Below are 21,550 nucleotides of genomic sequence, written 5' to 3'. Positions count from 1 at the left end.
TAAATGTAAATACACGTTACCAAACACAGGTAAAGTGTAGCACTACAGTGAACATATGGTAAATCTACAAGGGTAAATGAAGAAGTGTCCACAATACATTTCTTGAAATTAAAACATTATTGTGTACACTTTTTGACTAAGCCTCATACTGCAGAAGCAAAATGAGAACCACTCATCTTAACCTTTTCTTCTGAGTTATGAGACATAACATTATTGCATTTATATGTATAGATACTCATTTTTTTCCCCCACAATGGGGGAGTTACTTCCTTCTGTACAACAGCATCGCCACTTGTGTCAGGTGTTTTTAGACGGATACACACTTGGTGTCTCACCAGATTTTTTTTTTTTTTTTTTCCCCCCCTCGCCCTTCCATTGTGTTGGTGTGGCTACTTTTGGCTAAAATCTAGCTATTAAATAAAAACCATGTAACACTAGATAATTTAGTGACGCTACACGGCGGCGCCTGTAGCAGCACATGCACAGCGTCTGCATGCGTTGCAGAGTGAAAGGTATCGGTAGTGATCTTTGGAGCTTTATTTCATTATATTACAAACATCTGAACTAAATGATCAAAATCTCTTCTAAAAAAGTGGAAAAGAAAGTGCAAAAGGTTTTAGGAAAGATACAGAAAGACGAATTGAAAAGAAGAAACATAATATTGAAAGGTAACTGCAAAATCATAGTTTTTAATCTGGGAACCAGTTCCTTCTTTCTTCCTGAAACTGCACTGTGGGCTTTTTTTGTGAAAAACATGAAATATTTGTTGTTCTGGGTTGAGAAAAAAAAAAAAAAAACACATTACCTCATTAGTAGAGTGCAGTGTAGTTTTAAACTGGGTTTTCCCCTAATATTGGTGCTAAATGTTGAAACAATCTTGCACTGTAACATCACATTTCAGATTACTTTTTTATTAAAGTGTATTTATTTTTTAAATTTGACATCCAATATGCTGAGCCATTTCATTGTACACTTTGTTTGAAAAACACTATGCAGAATGAAATATTCTTTTTTTTTTTTTTTTTTTTTTTTTACTGGTATAATGTTTTCTGAGGACTTCTGCTGGACAGCAAAATAAATGTAATTAATACACTTTTTTTGCTTCTGTTTTGTAGTTTTACACACAGTATACAGTAAATTGGTAAGCATGAAGATGAATGATGTCTCTAGAGGAATTATAGAACAATATGCAATAGCACAGTATTACCATGGTAGAATGGCTACAGTTGTCCTTCTGTGTTGATAGCCTGTATAACAAATTATTAGTTCATCTGAACATCACAGCAAAATGATGGTTTCACCTTCTGCTTCTCTGTGTTCTCCACCACCCTCCCACCACACTTACCCTCCCTGGTATGCTGTCCATGGTGCACTATCCTATACCGTGTTCCTCCCTTCCTCCTCAGGTACCTCACTTGGTGTTTTTTTTTTGCTATATTGTGGTAAAAGTGTTTGGCATTACATGATTACTGTCACGGTACAATTTTAATTTCCTGTCAGAGGCCATCCTGCCCTGAGTCCACCGTCTCATTGGTCCGGCCACAGCACACACTCCGACTGCCACTTGGCACTATATATTGTAAAGTGCTCGCTGGGCAATGTTGCTCGAAACTTTCAATACTTCTGAGATATTTGTGAACTAGTGTAACTTTTCCAATGTGTAATAGAAGGCAAAGTCATTTGCACAGTTTCTCTGCCCAGTTTTAAAATTACATTTCTCTACTTTTAATACATTGTCACATTTTCAGAATGTTTTCATTTAATTAAAATTTAATAAAATATGAATGAAGTCAGGTTATTTATATAACTTAGCCAAGGTCTAAAAATTGAGTACAAAATCAGGCAGCATCATGGTTAAATTGCCATGAGATGTGAAGGTTTCTGGTTCGAATCCCACCTCCTGCTGCTGTACCCTTGATCAAGGCACTTGCCCTGAACTGATACAGTAAAAATGACCATGCTGTATAAACGGGCAAACAATTGCAAATTTCTCACCCTACAAACACAATATTGTCAGTATTTTGGATAAAGTTCATGCTAAATACCAATGTCAGTAAAAAGCTAATCTCAATTAGATGTAATTTATTAAACATGAGAACAGAAATGCATATTAAAGCAAAACATTTACATGCATTTTATTTATTTAGCAGACATTTTTGTCCAAAGCGACTTCCAATGAACTCTACGTAGTGTTATGAGCCCACACACCTTATTCACCGCGGTGACTTACACTGCTAGATACACTACTTACAATGGGTCACTCATCCATACATCAGTGGAACACACACACTGTCACTCACACACTATGGGTGAACCTGAACAGCCATCTCTTTGGACTGTGGGAGGAAACCAGAGCACCCGGAGGAGAACATGCAAACTCCACACAGACTGAGAGGGGATCGAACCCACATCCTCTCGCACCACCCAGGCGTTGTGTGAGACAGCAGCGCTACTCGCTGTGCCCCCGGTCCCCCCCTACAGAATATCTATAATTTAAAAACACTTTTCCAAGAAAAAAGCCTAAAATCCGGAACCGAGTTATCTCCCCCCCCCCCCCCCCCCCCCCCCCCCCCCCCCCCCCCCGTTACAAATGAAGGTAATTTTTTGAGCCTCTCGCATCGTGAATTCGCAGAACGGGGCGAAGTAACGGCACGAATTAACCCCGCGTTGTGCGAGGGACGGGTGCACGACGCGTTATATTAATCATGCTCATTTCTCGCGTGGTATTTTGAAAAGACACAATGTAAACTGAGATCACCGCGTCACGGGAGGGGAACCCACACCGCCCCGAGTCCCGAGTCCGTATTGATCATCTTCTTGTTAATTTTTTCGTGTTGCATTGTAAATTTGTTATCCACAAAAACAAATTTCTCAAGACTTTGCCTCGATTCGATGTCTTTCTTGCTGAGATTTCCCTTGTTGTAACCTCTCTTAGACTCATTGATAACAATAAGAATAACAAGTTTATTAAGGATTATGACCACATTTTTCGTATTGTATGAGATGCTACAGTATTTTTTCCCTTCCTTTTCCTGTTGTTGTATGTTTTTGTATTTCACTGCAGTGCTGTTCCTTTTCTGCTATTACAAAAAAAAAGGAAAAGAAAAAAAAAAGAGTCCCGAGTCCGGACAGCTGGGCAGGCAGCGCCGTTCCCGCTCCGTAGCACGTTCACGACCATGGGGGGGGGACACACTCTCAGACCGCGTGTTCCCGCTCCGTGTTGTCAAAGGGTGACGTCCGCACTTTCCACCCACGTACAGTGACTGGGGAGCGGCTCCGCGCTTCAGGGCCGTGTCCTGGGTTTGCGGGGGGGCGGGGGGGGTCACATATATTGACATACTGCCATCTATATATCGGAGCCCGCGAGCGTTTCACCGGAGACGTTCCGAGCTCCTCGGACGACTCTCTCTTTTTAACGTTTCGTTTTCCTCCCCCCGCGCGGTCTGCTCGGGAGCCACGTGCGAAGCCGCGCGAGCTCCGTCGCCTTGAGACGCAGGTAACGGCGCGCGCACGCGCCTCCGCCGCGACCTTCAACGCGCAAACGCGTCAGTGAGAAAGTCGCCTGTTTGAGGGACTCGCCGTTCCCGCCGATGCGTCCGGTAAACCTGCGCTCTGCGAGCACGCGCTTTCGCCGTGATTTATGTGACGCGGCGGTTGTACAGGATTATTATAGCACGACTGTGGGTACCGACTGACTACTATCTAGAATCGCTCGTTTTAAAGGAATTATTTTTTTGGGGGGGAGTTTGTGATTTTTGTTTATTTTTGCATTCGTCGCCCTTTCGTTGACTTGTTGTATTTGATGTTATTTTGAGTTTTTGTTTAGATAAAGGCGGAAACACGCCCTTCTTGTTCTTCCAAGATCCGAGCCTTAAGTTTAACGGCTAAACTAAAGAGACTGTGTGTGTAGAGGAGCTTAAGGACTTTTGTGAACCACTTTTCTGCACTTTAATGCAAAATGAATTATTTCTAGTGTCGCCATTGCTGATGATGAGCGACGAGTCCGTGTGTGTGTGTGTGAGAGAGAGACACAGACAGACATCCCGCTACTCAATGCTGCCACTTTCCCAAGTTCAGGTGCCAAACTTCACACAGATCGCACACCACAATAAATAAGCACCTACTCGTGTCGTTCAGATTTACCACAATTTTACCACAGCTGGCTGCTCCCTCGGGTGGTTCTCCTTTTAGAAGTACGAAAGCAGCCACGAATTATCTGTCCACGGAAGACAACGTGGAAATCCTCAGAGGCCACTATGAGCTGACAGTGTACATTCCAGTGTACTCTACTGTACTGCTTTTCAAATCATTTTCACTTCGTCATCTTGTTTTAACAGAGCGGAAGAGCCTGTGCAGCTTTTAGGCTCTAAAACCGGTTCCTAGTGCGTTGGTTGGTAGGCCTACGGTGGTATGCTTAGAAATAAGGAGGCTGGAAACAAACTGCGCTCCACTCTGCCAGTTTTTCCTGTGAAATAAATTAAAGACCGCGGTGATGCGCCGGACGGTCCTGTCGGCCCAGGTCCGGGGGTGCGCATGCGCAGTTGGAGGAGCCGCGTTACCCTTGCTGAGCGGCGCGATGTTTGTGGATGCGGGGGGTCGGACGAGCTCTGCTGCTGCTGCTGCTGCAGGTTCCCACCACCTGGGGCAGGTGATGGCCGCGGCGCGCTCTCTGACAGGAGGCTGCCGGCACGCGCACGGAGGACGTTCCAGGCGACGCGAGCGGTGTGTAGTGTTGCTCTGTGTGTGCGTGCGTGCGCGCCGCGGCCGCAGCGATTGAGTGACGATGACGCGCGCGCCTGTTCAGAAGAGGTGGGAAACCCCAACGGCCGGCGGCGGTCACGTGCGTCACGAACCCGGTGTTCACATCATCGTTTCCGCTTACGGATGATCGCGCTCGGTGCTGCGGACAGTCGGCGCTGCGCGCGGCGCTCTTGCTGCTCGTGCGCTGCGGTGTGGCGAGCGCGTGGCGCCTCGTTCTCGGTTTAGAAGCGGGCAGTAGATGAAAGAGTTCCGCCGTGAGTCCTTGCGCTGCATATTTGCATATTGGGTGGTGAGTCGTGTCGAATTTGTGTAATTTGGGGTTATTTCAGTGCTGAGTGTTTTTTGGGCGCAGCTGTTTGTCCCCCTTGCGCTGTTTATGACACGTACTTTGATGCTGCAGTCTTTTCTGTTCGGCGGTTCTTCCAACCGTAAGCAGGAGACTTATTTACACGTCTTTCCACAGGTTTTATGAAGCAATAAGTTTTAGTCAATCATTTGCCTCCTATGACTGTTGAAACGTGGGTAAGTTTTTTTAAAAAAGTGGGTGAATTTACGGTTTAATCTGTTTCATGGGGTGTTTGATGTTCAAATGTTGACTGTGATTGGATGGGAAAATGTTTTTTGGTACCACCAGTATTGTCTGTAGTCCTTGTCATTTCACATGGTTTTTTTGGTGTGTTACACACTGTTAGGTGTTTTAACCCTACAAACATGGCAGTGCCTCTTGGATGAAGGTATTGAAATGATGCCAGAATACCACTGCTGGCCTGGAGGGGGGCACGTGGAGCTCTGAGCAGCCATGTGGCATGTGGCCCATGCTCTGCAACCTGAGCTTGGAAAACTTGTCCAGTCCCCTTTGCTCTGTGCTCCTAAGTGTCCCGAGGAGAACGCCCTTACTGTCTCCTCTAAAGGGTCCTCCTGTCGCTGGAAGCGCTCGTTCATAATTCGGCTGTGGTTCTCCATCACCACTCTGCCCACACGCTTTGCTAAGGGGCCGTTACAGCAGATGGTACCCTCTGCAAGCTGATCTACAGCTTACTTTTCAAACCAGCCGTACAACCTCAGTGAGGCTCCCTGCCAATCATCTTATTCTCATGAACTACAGTAGTTTGTTAATGAGATATTAAACAAACAGTTATGGCTCAGGGGGGCGCAGTGGGCTTGGCCAGGTCCTGCTCTCTAGTGGGTCTGGGGTTGGAGTCCCGCTTGGGGTGCCTTGCGACGGACTGGCATCCTGTCCTGGGTGTGTCCCCTCCCCCTCCAGCGTTACGCCCTGTGTTGCCGGGTTAGGCTCCGGCTCCCCGCGACCCCACTTGGAACAAGCAGCTTCAGCAAGTGTGTGTGTGTGTGTGTGTGTGTGTGTGAGAGAGAGAGAGTACTGACTCACTGCTGATATGTAGTTTGTCAGCTTTGTGATTCTTAATCAGAACCTCATGGGGCAGAAGGTGCCATAATGGTTAGCGCTGCCACCTCTGCAGTCAGTGGTCCTAGGTTTGAGTCCCAGGACCTGATGTAGTGCCCTTGATTGGGGTACGTACACAGAATTGATACCAAAACAATTAACCTGTTGTTTTAATGGGTAAACCAGTGTAAGTAGTTTTGGGGATTAGTGTCAGAGAAATAAATGAATAATAATAACAGTAATAAAAATAATTAATTGAACATACGGTTTCCATTGTGATATTTACCTTAATCAGTGTTGGGATTGGTTTCCGTTGCTAATATCTTCTGAAGTCCACATGCTTTGCGGAGTTAGAGTAGGCAGTCAGGAAAATACCTATTGTGCCTATAGACGTTTCAGTGTTGTTTCTGCTTTTGGTGGTTTTTATCTGGAATAAGGCTTCAGTTTGGCTGGGGCAGAAAGAAGGGGGCAAGCTGGCGTTCTTCGCTGGAACCGTTCAGCTGCCATTGTTTCTCCAGACCCTTTGCTGGGCTTTAGCGCGCTCATGGCCCCCTGGGAAGTCCAACGACCTGATGGATTGTTCCCTATAGAAGAGTGTGCACTCGAGGCTTTTCCTGCTCTAATTGTGTTCCTGCCATAAATTAAGCCCATTTACATGGTACGGACATGGTAGAGCCTGTGTAAAAGCTGGACACAAAGGACACTCTCTGCCTAGCGGTTCAGCAGAGGTGGCAGCACAATATGTGCGGCCGAAACGTGATCCCTCAACTACAGTTTGTGAAGAACAGCTGCCTTGGATCGTTTGTTAGTCCTAGGAATGCAGGTCTGGCGTTTTTCGGAATGTCCTTCCTTTGTTCACGATTTTATGTGGCTCTTATATTTATTCCTTTAGTGGACGGTGAGTGTGCTCTGAAGTGATGCACAACTCAGAGTAAACCAAAGTATGTTTCGCTGCAGAAGAGCTGTAGACACAGACAGATGATTGCTGTACCACGGTCAGTGTATCCAATACCATGGTGCAGAGCACCTTTACATAGAACTGATGGGGAACACAGAGGTGACGGTGACGGATAGTGTGATGTAAGTTTATGCAGCAGTTAGAGAATCACGTGAGACGTCGTTCTGAGGGATCTGGGCTTGAGACCCTTCTTGGATGTTGAGAGGGATTCAGCAGTTCTGAGGGACACAGGGAGCTCATCGCACCACGCTGGAGCAAAATGTGAGAATTTTTGGGCTTTCGGTTTTGGAGCCTTGAAGGTGGGACCACCAAGTGTCCAGAGGTGGTGGAGCTCAGCACCCTTGCTGGGCTGTAGGGAGAGATGAGGCCCTCCAGGTTTCAGAATGGAAGGATTGTTCTTGCAGTCGAAAGCCTGACTTCTCATTTGTTACGCAGAATTGTGGGAAGATGCTGAGGTGACGGGCGTGCGCAACAAGAAACATCCCTGTGACGAGATGATCCTGTGGCCTCTTCTCCGCTGCTCCGTCCAACCGATGGCCCCTGAAGCATAGCGTACGCCGAGGGGCCCCGCTGCCGGTTGGCTCAAACGGCGAGAAGAGCAGAGCCACCATGATGGCGCTGATCACACAGAAGCTGCAGGAGCAGAGCCTCAGTGACCGGTCCTGCAAAGCCTTTCATATCAGCCTGGTAAGTGTGTCTCCTTTACAGGTCAGTGTCAACATTGTTGATGAATCATAAGAAGGTGATGAATATGACTGCCTTGTGCGCTTCAGTAACATGATTGTGGATCTCTAATGTGTTCTTGCTTGTGTGTGTTGTCTTTTTGCACAGTGTTTGTGTTGGGGGTGGGGTGGGGGTATGTTTTGTGCTTTGTGAGATGCCCGACCCTGTGTAGATGCGCTTTCCTCAAAGTGTGCTTTGGCTCTGGCATTGAGTAAACGTGCAGGGTAATTGAAGTGTGATGCTCTGATTTATGCCCTGCTTTTCAGAAGCCCTTAAGTGTGTTTTATTGAAGAGCTGTGGAGTCGCATTGCTGTCGTCCGTCTACGTTTTGTTTTGTTTCGTTCCGTGATTTCGACATTGATGTTTCGGTTTAGAAATGACGTGGAAATTTAAACTGCGTTTGAAGGATTTGAAATGTTTAAATTTTTGCTGGATTATTTTAATTCCACACGTGCTGGAAGGTCAACATACCGATACAGCACCTCACACGGAGATTTTCCTATTAAATGTACGTGAATGAATATGAAATGCTTCAAGTGAACTGAGGTCGATCAGACGGTGTTCGTTTTCTTTCCTTATCGACACTAAAGCAGTAAATCGGAACTGATCGGTATCCGTTATCTATAAGTTTCCAGCACCAGGAATAGCTCTCTTTAATTTGTGCCCACAATATAGTACGGCGCCCACGGAATCGCGCATTATGAATACTCGCTGGGAGAAGGTGCCGGGAGCTCAGGCACCCCAGGGTGGTGCTCCTGCCCCAACTGTCCTCCTGTCTTTCAGTGCGCGTATAGATGGAGCCCCGGCTTTTGTTACTGACATCCAGGCCTGCGATACAAGACTGGCTCTATTGAATATTTAAATTGTCAGGCATGCTTATTTATTGAAAAGGAATTAGTTTCAGTTTCCTGAATAGATTTAGTAAGCAGGGTTTTTTTGCATGTAGGTCCTTTGTTGGCAAAATTTTTATTTTTTTTTTTCTTTTTTCCCCACCTCCCTCCCCCCCCTTCCTACAATATGAAACACTTAACCGATAATGGAAAAAGTTGGGTAGGGCAGAGTATTTTAAAAATAATTTGCTGTGGGAGGATTATACCGCCCTGTCAGGGTTATTAATCCGCTGTTCTACAACCGTTAGATGGTGGAAAGGCAGGTTTTATTGATCCTAACGAAATTTCTCGTTTTTGCCTGTAGTGCTGGGTTCGGTGGTGCCGTGGCAGTGCTCTACCACCAGTCACCAGGTTATGCCGTTTCTTGCATTTATGACTTGACTTTCGCACCATAGATTTGTCTTTTGAGACCCAAAAGTATGAATTCTGACCATCTTTTATGGCTGTCATTGTTTGTTCAGTCGCCAAGACCTGAATCGTCGAGTCCTTGAAGAGCTGAAGACTTGCTGGAGTTCGAACATCAGCTGCTCTGTGTGTGGATTGAATAGGTCGCCATCCACCCCTGTAGTAGCTGGGTTCTGTGCCCTAAAGTGAGGAGTTTAAATGGTGTTTGGAAAGGGGTGGAAACACCTCGAGTCGCAGGAGGTTCCCTTGTTCGCAGCAGCGGCAGGTTTCTCTTTTCGTTTCTTCGCCCCTCGCGCGGTTGGGCGGCGACGGCGGCTGTCGGTGTCCCTCTGGCGTCCCTCTGCTGTCCGCATTGGTTCAACAGACTGACTTGCACTGGATCACGACGGGAGTTCTGAGCACCTAAATCGCTCCATGAAAACGGAGTGTGCTAATGATGGAGGGGGTCACGTGGCTGAATGTGCAAGTTTTGTCTTTGCCGCCGTTTCGGCGTCGTCCAAAGCCCCAGCTGTGTTGCTTTTCAGTTCGAGGCTCGTTGCAAACGAACCAGGGCTGCTGTGCCTCCTCGTTTCGCTTTCTGCGTTCTTTGGAAATGCAGGCGGACACGGCCGTTGCTTCCGCTTGAACGTGGTCAGTTAGATGCGGCTCTGAAATTCTCCCAGCGTTGAACAAACTTCTGCAGATGGGTTGAGGTCAACTGGGCACGTATTGTTGTTGTCCACGTTGACTCCTGGCGGCCACGTTCTGCGTCTCCGGAAAGTTCTGTCCTCCACTTGTATCCTTGGTGTTGAAAGCGGTATGTCCATTGTCGCTGAAATTGAGTCCATCCATCTGGTTGGTTTGATGTCCGGCAGGGAACGGTTTTGGGTGGTGATGTTGGCTTTAAAGGAGCCACCTTTGACGGTGCAACACCTCTGGTTCTTTGCAGCACGCTGGAAACCTGCACCCAAAAGTTGCGCTCTACCCCTATGCAGTACGCGGTAAGTTTCCCATTTCCCATCGTCTGCCTTCATTTCTGACATCACTGGTTTTTAAGCTTCCCAAAATGTCTTAATTTTTTAATAACGGTGTGGTAAATGGCAAGTAATCAAAGCAGCGATGATACATATTTGTGTGCATTTTAATTTGCACCGATTTGCCTTTTGAAGTTCTGCAACAAGTTTCCCGTAGTTGGACTTGACCTTGTAACAAAAGTAAAGTTTTTTTTTTTTTTTTTTTTAATAGGCCCTTAATACCATAATTGTAAAATTTTGCACCACAGTAATACATTTGACATCTATATGTGTTGAAAGATCTGAGATATAAACACAGATGTTTTCAGGCTTTGTCAGTTGGTTTCATGTGCAGCTGATTTATTGATCCTTCAGTTTTCAAACAATTGCTGCACTGACAGAGAGCAGTGTGGTCTAAACCAGGCTATCAGTTAATGTAGTAGTACTTTGAGCTTCGGTTGAGTTGACGCTCTGATCGGTTGAGTTGACGCTCTGATCGGTTGCTATGATCAGTTGAACTGATGCTCTGATCACTTAGTACGACTAGTTGAGCTGTGCGATCTGTTGAGTTGACGCTATGACTGGTAGTCCTGATGCCAGTTTCACTCCTGCTTTCTCAGCAGAAGAGAAGCTCTGGGGGTTGACCAGCCAGGGTTGTGCCTTGCAGATTGACAGTGTGACCGGCACTCCGAAAGGTCCCTTGACATGTCCTCTTGGTGCTGCAGGCATGGGGCTCGATCTGCCACGGCACCAGAGCGAGCCCGGCTTTAGAACTACTACATTCCCCAGCAGTCCAAGCAGTGGTTGTGAACCTGATGGACCGTCGACCCTTCCTGGCCACATCAGCAAACTAACCCTCAACGAGAACAGCGGGTCGCCTTTGGCCCCTCCCACGAAGCGCCACTGTCGCTCGCTGTCTGAGCCAGGCGGGCTTTCTCGCTGCCGCTCGCCGTGGAAGCCTGGCAGCGGCTCTAAGATCTGGACTCCCATTTCCAAGCAGCGCTGCAGTAGCGGTGGTGTGGTCTCGCTCCACTGTGGTAACAGCCTTGGCGGCGGCGGCAGCAGCTTCCACCAGCCAGCCTCTCCCTCCTGTGGGCGTGGCCATCTGCTTGCCACCGGCAGGGGTACCCCGGGCGTGGCCATGTCTCCTGTGCCGCGGCCCGCGTCCGCCAGCAGCGGCTTTGTGGGCAGCGGCGGGCAGAGCAGCGGACCTTCCTCACCCTCTTCCTCCTGCTGCTCCTCCTTGGCAGTGCCCCGGCACTCCGCCGGCTCCCGCAGCGCGTTCCCTGGCAGGCGGCTCTCGTTGTCCCAGGAACACATCCCTGACTCCGCCAGCAGCACGCCCTTGTCCACCCCGGAGCTGGGCCGAAGGCTGGGCCTGCCGCGCTGTCGCTCCCAGCCCTGCGTGCTCCAGGACCGCAAGGGTGGCCTGAAGCGCCGAAGGGAGGATGAGGTGCGCTGGAGTCGCCCCTCGTTGGACTTCCTCAAAATGACCCAGGTTAGTGTCTGATCGACCAAGTCCGACGGAGGCGCTCTTGGAGCTGCGAGAACATCGATGGGGAGATGCTTGTTCGTTTCAAGGGTACTTCAGCAAGAGGTGGGGCTCGAACCTAGGTCCTTCTAGTGCAAGGCAGTGGTACGCCACCTGCAACCTTGAAGCTGTAGAGCAGCGGTGGTCCGTTCTGAGCCGTGCTGTCGCCCTTCCTTCCGTAACGACGCTAATTTGTTGCCGTAAACAGGGTGTTAAGTGAAAAAGCTTTAACGTTATATCTAGTTGGGAAAGCGATGATGCGTTCCAGATCAAACAGGTGCAGCCCTTTAACTTACATCTAAAACACCGCGGTAAATGGCACCTTGAAGCAGCGAAGCGGTAATTAGCAATTATGTAAAGATTTTACCTATTAATCTACATGCCCTTTGGAGTTGATTGTGCAGAACTGGATTAGTTGTGCGAATCCCGAGCCGTGATGGAAGAGCATATTCAGTCATACCGAAAAACTTCAATTTTCGGGACGGACACGTTTTGGCGGGAAAGCCTTTCGGCGAGCTGGATGTGTGCTCTCCCATCGTTGCTGGAAATCGTAGAAACGGGGGTTTCGAGCGCTCAAGCCCTTCGTTCCTTACGTTTCTACAAGTTGAGCACGTCTCTTTCTGGCACTGAAGAAGGCTTTCCCGCCAAAACGAGTCTGTCCCGAAAATCGAAAAAAAAAATCAAAATCCTACATACGATTTTGAGCACCTAAGCTCTCCATTCCTTACTTTACTACAGGTTAAGACCGTCTTATTGCTTCTCCCGATGTGATGGTGTGAATCCTCCAGAACGGTCGACAATGATCTGAAGGGCAGCTACCGCACAGATTACAGCGTCTTTAAGCGCGTGAAGCTCAGCTTGCGATGATGATTTTGACGCTGGTGATTTATTGCACCCACCTGTTGGCCTGTTCGTTATCTTTCGGACGTTCCATCCATAACCCTGGGATTTATTTTATGGGACGATGACTTGAGAGGAATTGGACCGAACCGCTTTCGACGGACACAGCTCTTGCATCCCCGAACAAGTGACTACTTCTAATGACTGGTCTCGGCGAACATTCCCCGTCGGATCGAAACTTTGCTCGCCTTCTCGTGCCGAAGTGTGTGTTTTAGGAGCGGGTTAAGTAGCGCGGTGACTCCTCGTTCATAGTTTGAAACATGAAGCGCGCATGTGATGGGCTCTGCTCCTGCTGCCAGCTGTGTCATATTCATATGCTGAGCTGCCCTTTTTACACTATAAAAGCCACGTGGAACTTCCTCAGCTCACTGCTTATTTTTTCCCAATTATGCAAATGAGATGGATGAAAGGGTCTCATGCGAGGGATTAGAGCCCAGCGCTGCCAGCGAGCTGATGTGGAAGGGCCCCCGGTCTCCCGCTGGACCCAGGGAACGGGCAGGTGCCACGGCTGAGTGGGCCTCTCAAAGCCTCCTTCATATGAAATATGCATGGGATTAATAAACTAGAGCTCAGCTGCTAGATGTCCCTCAGCTGCCTTGGCACGCTCGAGTCGGACGCGGCACCGTAACGGCTCCGCGGTCCGGTGGACGCCGGAGCATTTGTCCCCCGTTTATCAAGCGTTTGGCTCCAGCAACAAGTCTTGTTTAAAAAAATAAATAAATAAATTTAAAATGAGGATTGTGCCGCCACGTTGACTGTATGGTGACCGGGAGCGTTCCTGTTCCCTTGGGCTCCACCATGTAGATGTTCCCCAGAGAAGCAGAGACCCATTTGTCCTTTTCTTAATCGGCGCTGAAATGCCGTCCCGCGATGGTATTCATATTGACGTGTCAGTTTTTACAAAAGGTCTCTGTTCTCGATTTGAAGAGACGTCAGCGGAGAAGCGTGCCCGTGGGGGTCGCCGCATCGCATCGCATCACGTCAGCCATCCCAACTCCGAAGCTTGTGCTCGAGCCCAGAAGTAATGCTGCGCTCGAGGACGACGTCGCGGCGTCTTACGCACGTCGTGCACAAATCCACGCCGCCCTTGTTCTACGATGATATCTAAGCCAGACTGACATGTTTTAGAGATCCCGTAACTGTTTTTCTTCACGTCGGTGGAACTCCGGTTCTACTGGCTTTGGGACTCGTGGCCGTCGCGGCCTGGGAACGCAGCCAGCTGGGTCTCCGTTTGCTAATTTGGCCTTTCGTGCTCGGAAAGCCGGATTTATCCAGTTTGGAGAACCCTGCAGCGCGGCCGTGATTCCGAAGGTCTGCTGGAGCGACACGAGGCCGGTTTCACGCCGAACCGCTTAACTCTTGAACTTTTACCCTGCGGACCTTTTCAGCTCCATAAGCGTGGCTGCTCCGCGTCCGTTCGGGTTGAACCCGCAGAAAAAATACGAGATGTTTCTTGGGCGTGGCGTTCCTACGTTGGTCCTTTCTTTCTTTTCCTCCCAGGGGTCACAGTGGATGTCCCAAGGCGACCGATGTGTTCGATGCCCCCCGTTGGTCCGGGGCTACCTATCGACCCGTTCCTCACGTCTGCTTCCATTTTAAACCCTTTCCTTACAAGGGAAACTCGCCACATCAGCACCACCCCCCCACCCCCCTATGAACCTGCCCCCAGGGGTCTGCTGTTCACCTAACCCTACACGCCAAACACCCTTTAAAGAAAAAAAAATTCAATACAACAATTTACTTTGGTTACTTAACGCCTGCGGGACTCGGTGTCGCGAATCTTTCGCCATCGCTTCCTTTCACGTGACGCTGCGATCTCACCCTATTCGTTACAGTTTACTAGCGTATTTCAGACCTTGACATTTATTTATCTTTAACTTGCATCTGAAACGGCAAGGTAAGTGGCACTTTTTCAATTATAGTAATTAGCAATTATGTAAAGATTTTACCTGTTAATCTACATGAACTGTGGAGCTGGTTGTGCAGAACTGCATTTTGTGGTGTGATATTAGTTGTGCTGCAGGAAGCTAATATTGGTACGGTGTGAACTGTGAGCCACGATGGAAAAGCATATCCAAGCGTAATGAAACCTTTTTCCGGGACAGACGCGTTTTGGCGGGAAAACGCGTCCGTTCCAAAAAAAGTTTTTCGGTAAGCTTGACGTTGTTCTCTCCCATCATTGCTCAAAATTGTACAACGGGGTTTGAAGCACCCGAACCTTCCATTCCTTATGTTACTACAAGTTGAGTTCGTCCTTTTGTGGGGGGGGGGGGTTTTTTTTTTTTTTTTTTTTTTTTTTTGGCGCTGACGATTTTCCCGCCAAAACGCGTCGTCCCAAAAAATAGTCTTTAGCTAACGTTGAGGTGCTCGCCTATCACCGCTGAAAGTCCTGCGTACCGCAGTGGGGTTTGGAGAGCCATTTATTCCTTACTTTACTCCAAGTATGTGAACCCTATAGGGGTGGTCTTTATTTCAATATTTTATACAAGAATAAACTCCTCAGTGTTACATCTTACAGTTATGAAGTCAGTAAATGACTATGATTTACACCCCCGACTCTACTTACCTACTTGGTTTAACCAGTACAACTTGGGTTCGCTTATTTTTACACCCGCTCTACCTGTGTGTTTCTACCACACACACGATTTCCTCTAAAGTAACGCATGGAATTGATCATTACACACACATTATGTCATGAGGAAAGTGTTTCTCATTAAATTCCCATTTTGTGGTAAAAGGGACACAAGTGTGCGCGCACACTTTCAAGCAGCACTGCGTACACATATATACGTGTGTGTATATATATTTTCCCCCCATTCATTAATGCGTTTGCTCTCGAGTGGGGTGCGAACGGGAACGCGTGGGCGCGTGGGGTTGCCGGAGGACGCCAGGGTCTCCTGCTCAGGGTGTCGTCCAAGGCGGCGCTGGCAGAGGGCCGACTCGTCGAGGCCTCCGCGCCGTGGCTCTGCCTTTGTCCCCCACGACACACGAACAATCAAACGGCCCCTTTCAGCCGTCGCGGGCCGGGCACTTCCAATTAAAGCGGGGATTCCGGCGGGCCGAGAGAGGCGAGGCGACGGCGGTGGGCGGAGCCCGGCGATGATAATGGGCCGTGGAGCGCGGCGCCGCGGACAAGCGAGCCCTTTGTCCCCGGCGCAGAGGAGAGCGCCCTCAAAGAAAGGCGCCGGGTGAATCGCTCAAAGAGCCGGCGAGAGCATCTGGCGTCGCGCTTCCCTCGTGGGCCGCCCCGCGGAATCACAATGCCGCCTCGTAGCGCGGTGCCATTTAACGAAGTGATTTTGCGTGCCTTTAATTCTCTCGGCTCCCGCCGGCCTCGAGAGCGCTCGGGTTCGACACGTAATGTACTTTGACAGGCTGTGCCTGGGGGTGCGCATCTGCACGTTTACTTACTTTCCTTCTACCGTTTCCAGCTTGTTTCTCCTAACCGAGGTAACGGCAAGTTTTCGAAACGGGACAGATTTCGCCGTTGCGCTAATTTTCACATCCTTTTTACTTAGTTGGTTATTCGTTGGTTTCGCTGGCGCTTCTCTCCGGAGCATCGTGCGCTCGTTTACCTATTTGCACAGCCGGGTACTTCTGCTCGAAGGTCTGGGTCCTTGGAGCTAGAGTTGGCAGCGCTAACCGGTGCGCCACCTGCTGTTCTCCTCTCCTGTTTTCTGCGACACTTTAGCCGGAAACTGGTGCTCACAGCTCATTAACATTAATTGCCACCTCATAAACACGTTAAAACGTTGTCAGAATACTGCTACTAATTGGTATTGATGTGCTCAGCGTCGTTTAATCGCTTCTAATTCGCTTTTCCCATCGGTCCCCGGTAGGTGGGTGGGCTCTGTTCCCCGCTTCTTTGGAACGTGGTTCTGCTCACAGCTTCTTTTCTGAACAGCGGCCAACCTGTTCCCTAGGGCACCTTTCTTTTGCGTTTTTCGCCAAAAAGGAATGTTGTCGTTCGACTTTTTTTTTGGTAATTTTGTCGTTTCCGTAGTTTTTCAGCTCCTCCTCGATCGTTGAGGAACTACGTTTGGAACGAGCAGGTCTCGCGTCGGGTTAGCTTTGCATCTCGAGTCCGTCCTCGGTCCTGCTCCCTGCCGTAAGCCGGCCTATCCCGGGGATTGAACTGTGTCTGTGTGGACTTGAGGGGGGCGCGGTGGCGCGGCGGGTTTGCTGGGTGCCGGGTCTGGGGTTCGAGTCCTGCTTGGGATGTGCAGCGGCCCTGCCTTTCTCCCCGTGTTTGCCTCGCTCGCCTTGCAGAGGAAGGACCTGGAAACCCACCTCTGTTCTTCCCTTGACTTGCCTCGGAAACCACGCGAGCGGTCGCTACGGGTCGGCTCCGACTCGGCACCTTTCGTGCGTATGGAGCTGGGTTCGAATCCCACTTTCCTCTGTCGTAGCCTTGATGAAGACACTAACCCTGAGCCGATTCAGTAAAATCACCCAGCTGTATAAATGGGTGAATCGGTGTAAGTAGCTGAATGCTGGAAGTCGCTGTGGAGAAGAGGGTCTGGTAAAGGAGTAAATGTTTCCGCCCCTTTAACGTGTCGCCCTCTGACCCCCCCCGCCGCCTGCAGACGCTGATGAATACCAGAGGCCTTCGTTTCTTGGGTGATGAGGAGCTCCACACGAGAACCGTCGTCTCGTCGTCCCCCGCGTCCGGCACGGAGACGACACCCAGCCGGCGCGGGTTCGACCCGGAGGAGGTGCCCGTCGGAGACGGCGACACCAGCGACTGCGAGAGCGCGGAAGACGCGGCCTTCCCGTTGGACTGCGGAGACCTGGATCTGGAGCAGATCGAGAACAACTGAGCGTGGGATGCGGACGCTGGCCGACTCGGCGACGCTGGAAACGACCCGTTACGGGGCGGGAGCTCGGCGACGGTTCGGGGGACGAGGCGCAGGGTAGCGACTCTGCTCGTCCCCTCCGCGGTGCTGTCTTCGGGCAAAGAAATAGCGAGATGAATGTTAGGTGGCTCTGCATTGCAGCTTAGTTGTTGAAGGGAGTAAACAGGCTTGTTATACAAGATTTGAAATGATATTCTTGTAGACATCTAATGTTTCTCATGCTTTCTGCATGGGTAGACGTAACAAATCTGAACTTTTTTTTTACGTGTTTCTCTTTTCTTTTGGGCAGCGGGTAACACTTTGGGGCTCTCCGGTGAGGAATTCGCTCTGTCGAAATTGTCGAACTGGAAATTTTGTCTTTCACCAGCGTGCAGTTCAAATCAGGCTGGTGTTCCAATACTGGGCAGCAGGTGGCGCAGTGGTTAGTGGTAGCGCCAGTTGCTGCTTTGCCTTTAAAGAACCCAGGTTAAAGTCCCACCTCTTGCTGTGGTACCCTTGAAAAAGCAAAAAAAGAAAAATTGCCCTGCTATTAAAAAAAAAAAAAAAAAAAAAAGCGGTAAATCAGTGTAAGTTGCTGTGGAGAAGAGAATGAATGTAAATGACAGTTGGGACTCGCTGTTACTTTCTTTTCACTGTAGGATTCACCTTATTCTAAGCCCTGGAAACTGGCTCCAGTATGTGATTGTTGCTGCGTTTTCCCCAGGAATCCTGTTCAGTCCAGCTGCCATGAACTGCATAAAAACGCCTTGTTCTAGAGTGAGCACCAGAGTTTACCCATCGATTGATTATTTTCTGGTAATTTAAAAACAAAAAAAAAGCTCCTCCTTACCATTAAAAGTGCCTTTGAGGCTTTCTTCACCATTTGAGTTGCCCTGTGGCCTCTAATGTACCAGAATTAACTGCGCAGTAAATGGTTGTATTACCTGCCAGTCCCAGTCTGTGCTCCACACAGGTGTAACTCTTTTACTGTATGGTAAAAGAGTCCGGGCTGCGGAGCTGCTCTGTGCTGAAGCCCCTTGACAGAAGTCACTGGCCGAAATAAAGCTGAGCTGTTTTGCATATAATTCTGTTTTCCTCCTTCATGATTGTCCATCGTTTTATGGTGCTTTTGCCTACCTTGTAATGGTGATGCCCATATACACTCACCGGCCACTTTATTAGGTACACCTGTTCAGCTGCTCGTTAACGCAAATACCTAATCAGCCAATCACATGGCAGCATCTCAATGCATTTAGGCATGTAGACACGGTCGAGACAGTCTGCTGAAGTTCAAACTGAGCATCTGAATGGGGAAGAAGGTGATTTAAGTGACTTTGAACGTGGCATGGTTGTTGGTGCCACACGGGCTGGTCTGGGTATTTCAGAAACTGCTGATCTACTGGGATTTTCACATGCAACCATCTCTAGGGTTTACAGAGAATTGTCAGAAAAAGAGAAAATATCCAGTGAGCGGCATTTCTGTGGGCGAAAATGCTTTGTTGATACCAGAGGTCAGAGGAGAATGGCCAGACTGGTTCCAGCTGATAGAAAGGCAACAGTAACTCAAATAAGCACTCGTTACAACCGCGGTATGCAGAAGAGCATCTCTGAACGGACAACGCGTCGAACCTTGAAGCAGATGGACTACAGCAGCAGAAGACCACACCGGGTGCCACTCCTCTCAGTTAAGGATAGGAAACTGAGGCTACAATTCGCACGGGCTCACCAAAACTGGACAAGAGGAGATTGGAAAAACGTTGCCTGGTCTGATGAGTCTCGATTTCTGCTGCGACATTCAGATGGTAGGGTCAGAATTTGGCATAAACAACATGAAAGCATGGATCCATCCTGCCTTGTATCAACAGTTCAGGCTGGTGGTGGTGGTGTAATGGTGTGAGGGATTATTTTCTTGGCACGCTTTGGACCCCTTAGTACCGACTGACCATCGTTTAAACGCCACAGCCTACCTGAGTATTGTTGCTGCCATGTCCATCCCTTTATGACCACAGTGTACCCATCTTCTGATGACTACTTGCAGCAGAATAATGCACCATGTCACAAAGCTCAAATCATCTCAAACTGGTTTCTTTAACATGACAATGGGTTCACTATACTCAAATGGCCTCCACAGTCACCAGATCTCAAGCCAATAGAGCACCTATGGGATGTGGTGGAACGGGAGATTCGCATCATGGATGGGCGGGCGACAAATCTGCAGCAACTGCGTGATGCTATCATGTCAATATGGACCAAAATCTCTGAGGAATGTTTCCAGCACCTTGTTGACTCTATGCCAGGAAGAATTAAGGCAGTTCTGAAGGCAAAAGGGGGTCCAACCCAGTACTAGCAAGGTGTACCTAATAAAATGGCTGGTGAGTGTATACATATATTGTCCTTTCGCATGTGGCCAGATATTAAAATCGTTCAGTGCGTCATAAATCATTAACTAAAAATAGTATTTTTATACCCGTTCTGGGTGTGTCCCCTTCCCCCTCTGGCCTTACGCCCTGTGTTGCCGGGTAGGCTCCGGTTCCCCGTGACCCCGTATGGGACAAGCGGTTCTGAAAATGTGTGTGTGTGTGTGTGTGTGTGTGTGTGTAGTATTTTTATATTAATATATTTTTATATATCCGCGTTAGTAATGTACGGTATTATTGACATACTGTATATCATAATTATTTGTGTTCTTATAATAATGGTAACATTAAATTGTTGCTGTAATGCACACATTTTTTTCTGATCTGTGTGTCGTTTTGGAGAAAAGCATCAAAAATGAATGAATGTAAATATAATAATCATAATAGTACTACTAATTTGTATCCATTCTAATGAAAAAGAGTGAGATGGATGCTTTAGGAGCGCACTGTCCGCACTCCGTTCTCGCCACCGTACAGCGCCCCGCTCAATGGGAGCCGCAGCCCAAGCTCATTTGCATTTCGTGCGCGATTGCGATTGTGATGCCGCCGCCGCCGCCGAACGTGACCTTTCCGGCGCTCCCCGCACTCGCCCGTTTCTGGAACTGAATGGAAGCGTCACCCGGTGCGCCAGCAGCTCCGCGTGAGCCCATTGTTGGCGCTTCGCTCGGAGGGGCCGCTCGGGGTCACGCTTATTACCGTTGGCTCTGGGCGGGCGCTCCGACGCTCGGATGCGGCCTCGGAGGCGAGCGCTGAGCGTGAGGAAGCCCGCGGGCGCCGCTCTGCTCTCGCCCCGACCCCACGCGGGACATCTGCTCTTCTCCACGTTGCCTCTCCGTCCCTCTCGGTCGCGATCTCCTGCGGGCCATCTGTCCCCGTTCCTCACGCACACGCTAATCCCATCCGTTCCTCTCGCCCCTCCTAATCCCACGCGGGGTGTTGTCCCCCCGTCCGCCGTTGGCGCTCGCCGTGTCGCAACGTGACCTGCTTTTCCTAACGGGAACAAGCGTCACGCGTGTGCTGTGACCTCGAGGCCTGTCGCCACTGCTTCCCGTCATCATCGCTCTATTCGCTTCACGTATCGCTTGGCAGACGGGGTTTTACTGTGTTTTACCCATTTAAATCGTTTCGTTACGCAAGAGGTAGAGAACGCAGCGAAATGAGGTACATTTGTACCGTGACTTGAAGCGTCAGCTGGTAGCGCTGGTGCCTCGCGGGGCCTGGGCTCTGTCTTCCCGCATGGGCTTGAATCTCTGCGGTTTGCTTCTCGGCTTCCTCTGGGTGCTCTGGTTTCCTCCCACAGTCCAAAGACACGGTTTAGGTGGACTGGGGCCTCTGAATTGCCAGTAGCGTGTCTGCGTATGCGTAGATGTGCGAGTAACTAGTTAGTTTACCGTAGTGCAATGGTCGCGCAGCACTTTGCGCACCAGTGTCTGTCGAAGGAAAACATGTCTGCGCTACTGTTCGTTTGGGATGTTAAAATGCTGCCGAGTGACAGTATAACTGGACGACGCGCCGCTCCCCGCTAGCCGAGCGCGTGGCTCTCGCGCCTGCAGTACGCCGGCGTGTCCCCGGAGCAGAAAAGGGTCCGTCGGAGAGCAACGGGACGCGTCGTCGCTTAATGAGTTCACCGCCCCCCCCCCCCCGACCGGCGTGAGGGGGTCCGGCAGGAGGGCGTCGCACAAAACCGTTTCCGGGGCGCGAGGTAATCCGCACGCGATCCCCAACCGTTGGGAGCT

The 21,550-nt window shown here is 49.4% G+C and overlaps 1 protein-coding gene across 10 annotated transcripts; it reads left to right on the top strand.

Annotated features, from left to right (window-relative positions):
• The first annotated feature begins 3,347 nt into the window (after positions 1 to 3,347).
• LOC108920589 (protein FAM53A-like) lies at positions 3,348 to 17,958 on the top strand. 10 transcript variants are annotated; one of them, XM_029247488.1, is made up of 5 exons: positions 3,348 to 3,496; positions 7,557 to 7,808; positions 10,068 to 10,119; positions 10,857 to 11,629; positions 17,149 to 17,958. In XM_029247488.1, the coding sequence occupies exons 2-5, from the start codon at positions 7,731 to 7,733 to the stop codon at positions 17,380 to 17,382; spliced, it is 1,137 nt and encodes a 378-aa protein (XP_029103321.1). In that variant the 5' UTR covers positions 3,348 to 3,496; positions 7,557 to 7,730; the 3' UTR covers positions 17,383 to 17,958. The 10 variants fall into 10 exon arrangements, with proteins under 10 accessions (XP_029103321.1, XP_029103300.1, XP_029103192.1 ...); XM_029247467.1 differs by having other exon boundaries at positions 10,755 to 11,629; XM_029247359.1 differs by having other exon boundaries at positions 10,752 to 11,629.
• The last annotated feature ends 3,592 nt before the right edge of the window (positions 17,959 to 21,550 follow it).

This window comes from Scleropages formosus, chromosome 1, assembly GCF_900964775.1.
Source record: "Scleropages formosus chromosome 1, fSclFor1.1, whole genome shotgun sequence".
Taxonomy (NCBI): domain Eukaryota; kingdom Metazoa; phylum Chordata; class Actinopteri; order Osteoglossiformes; family Osteoglossidae; genus Scleropages; species Scleropages formosus.
Note: the sequence above shows the minus strand (reverse complement) of the source record. Positions and strands in the feature narration are given on the sequence as shown.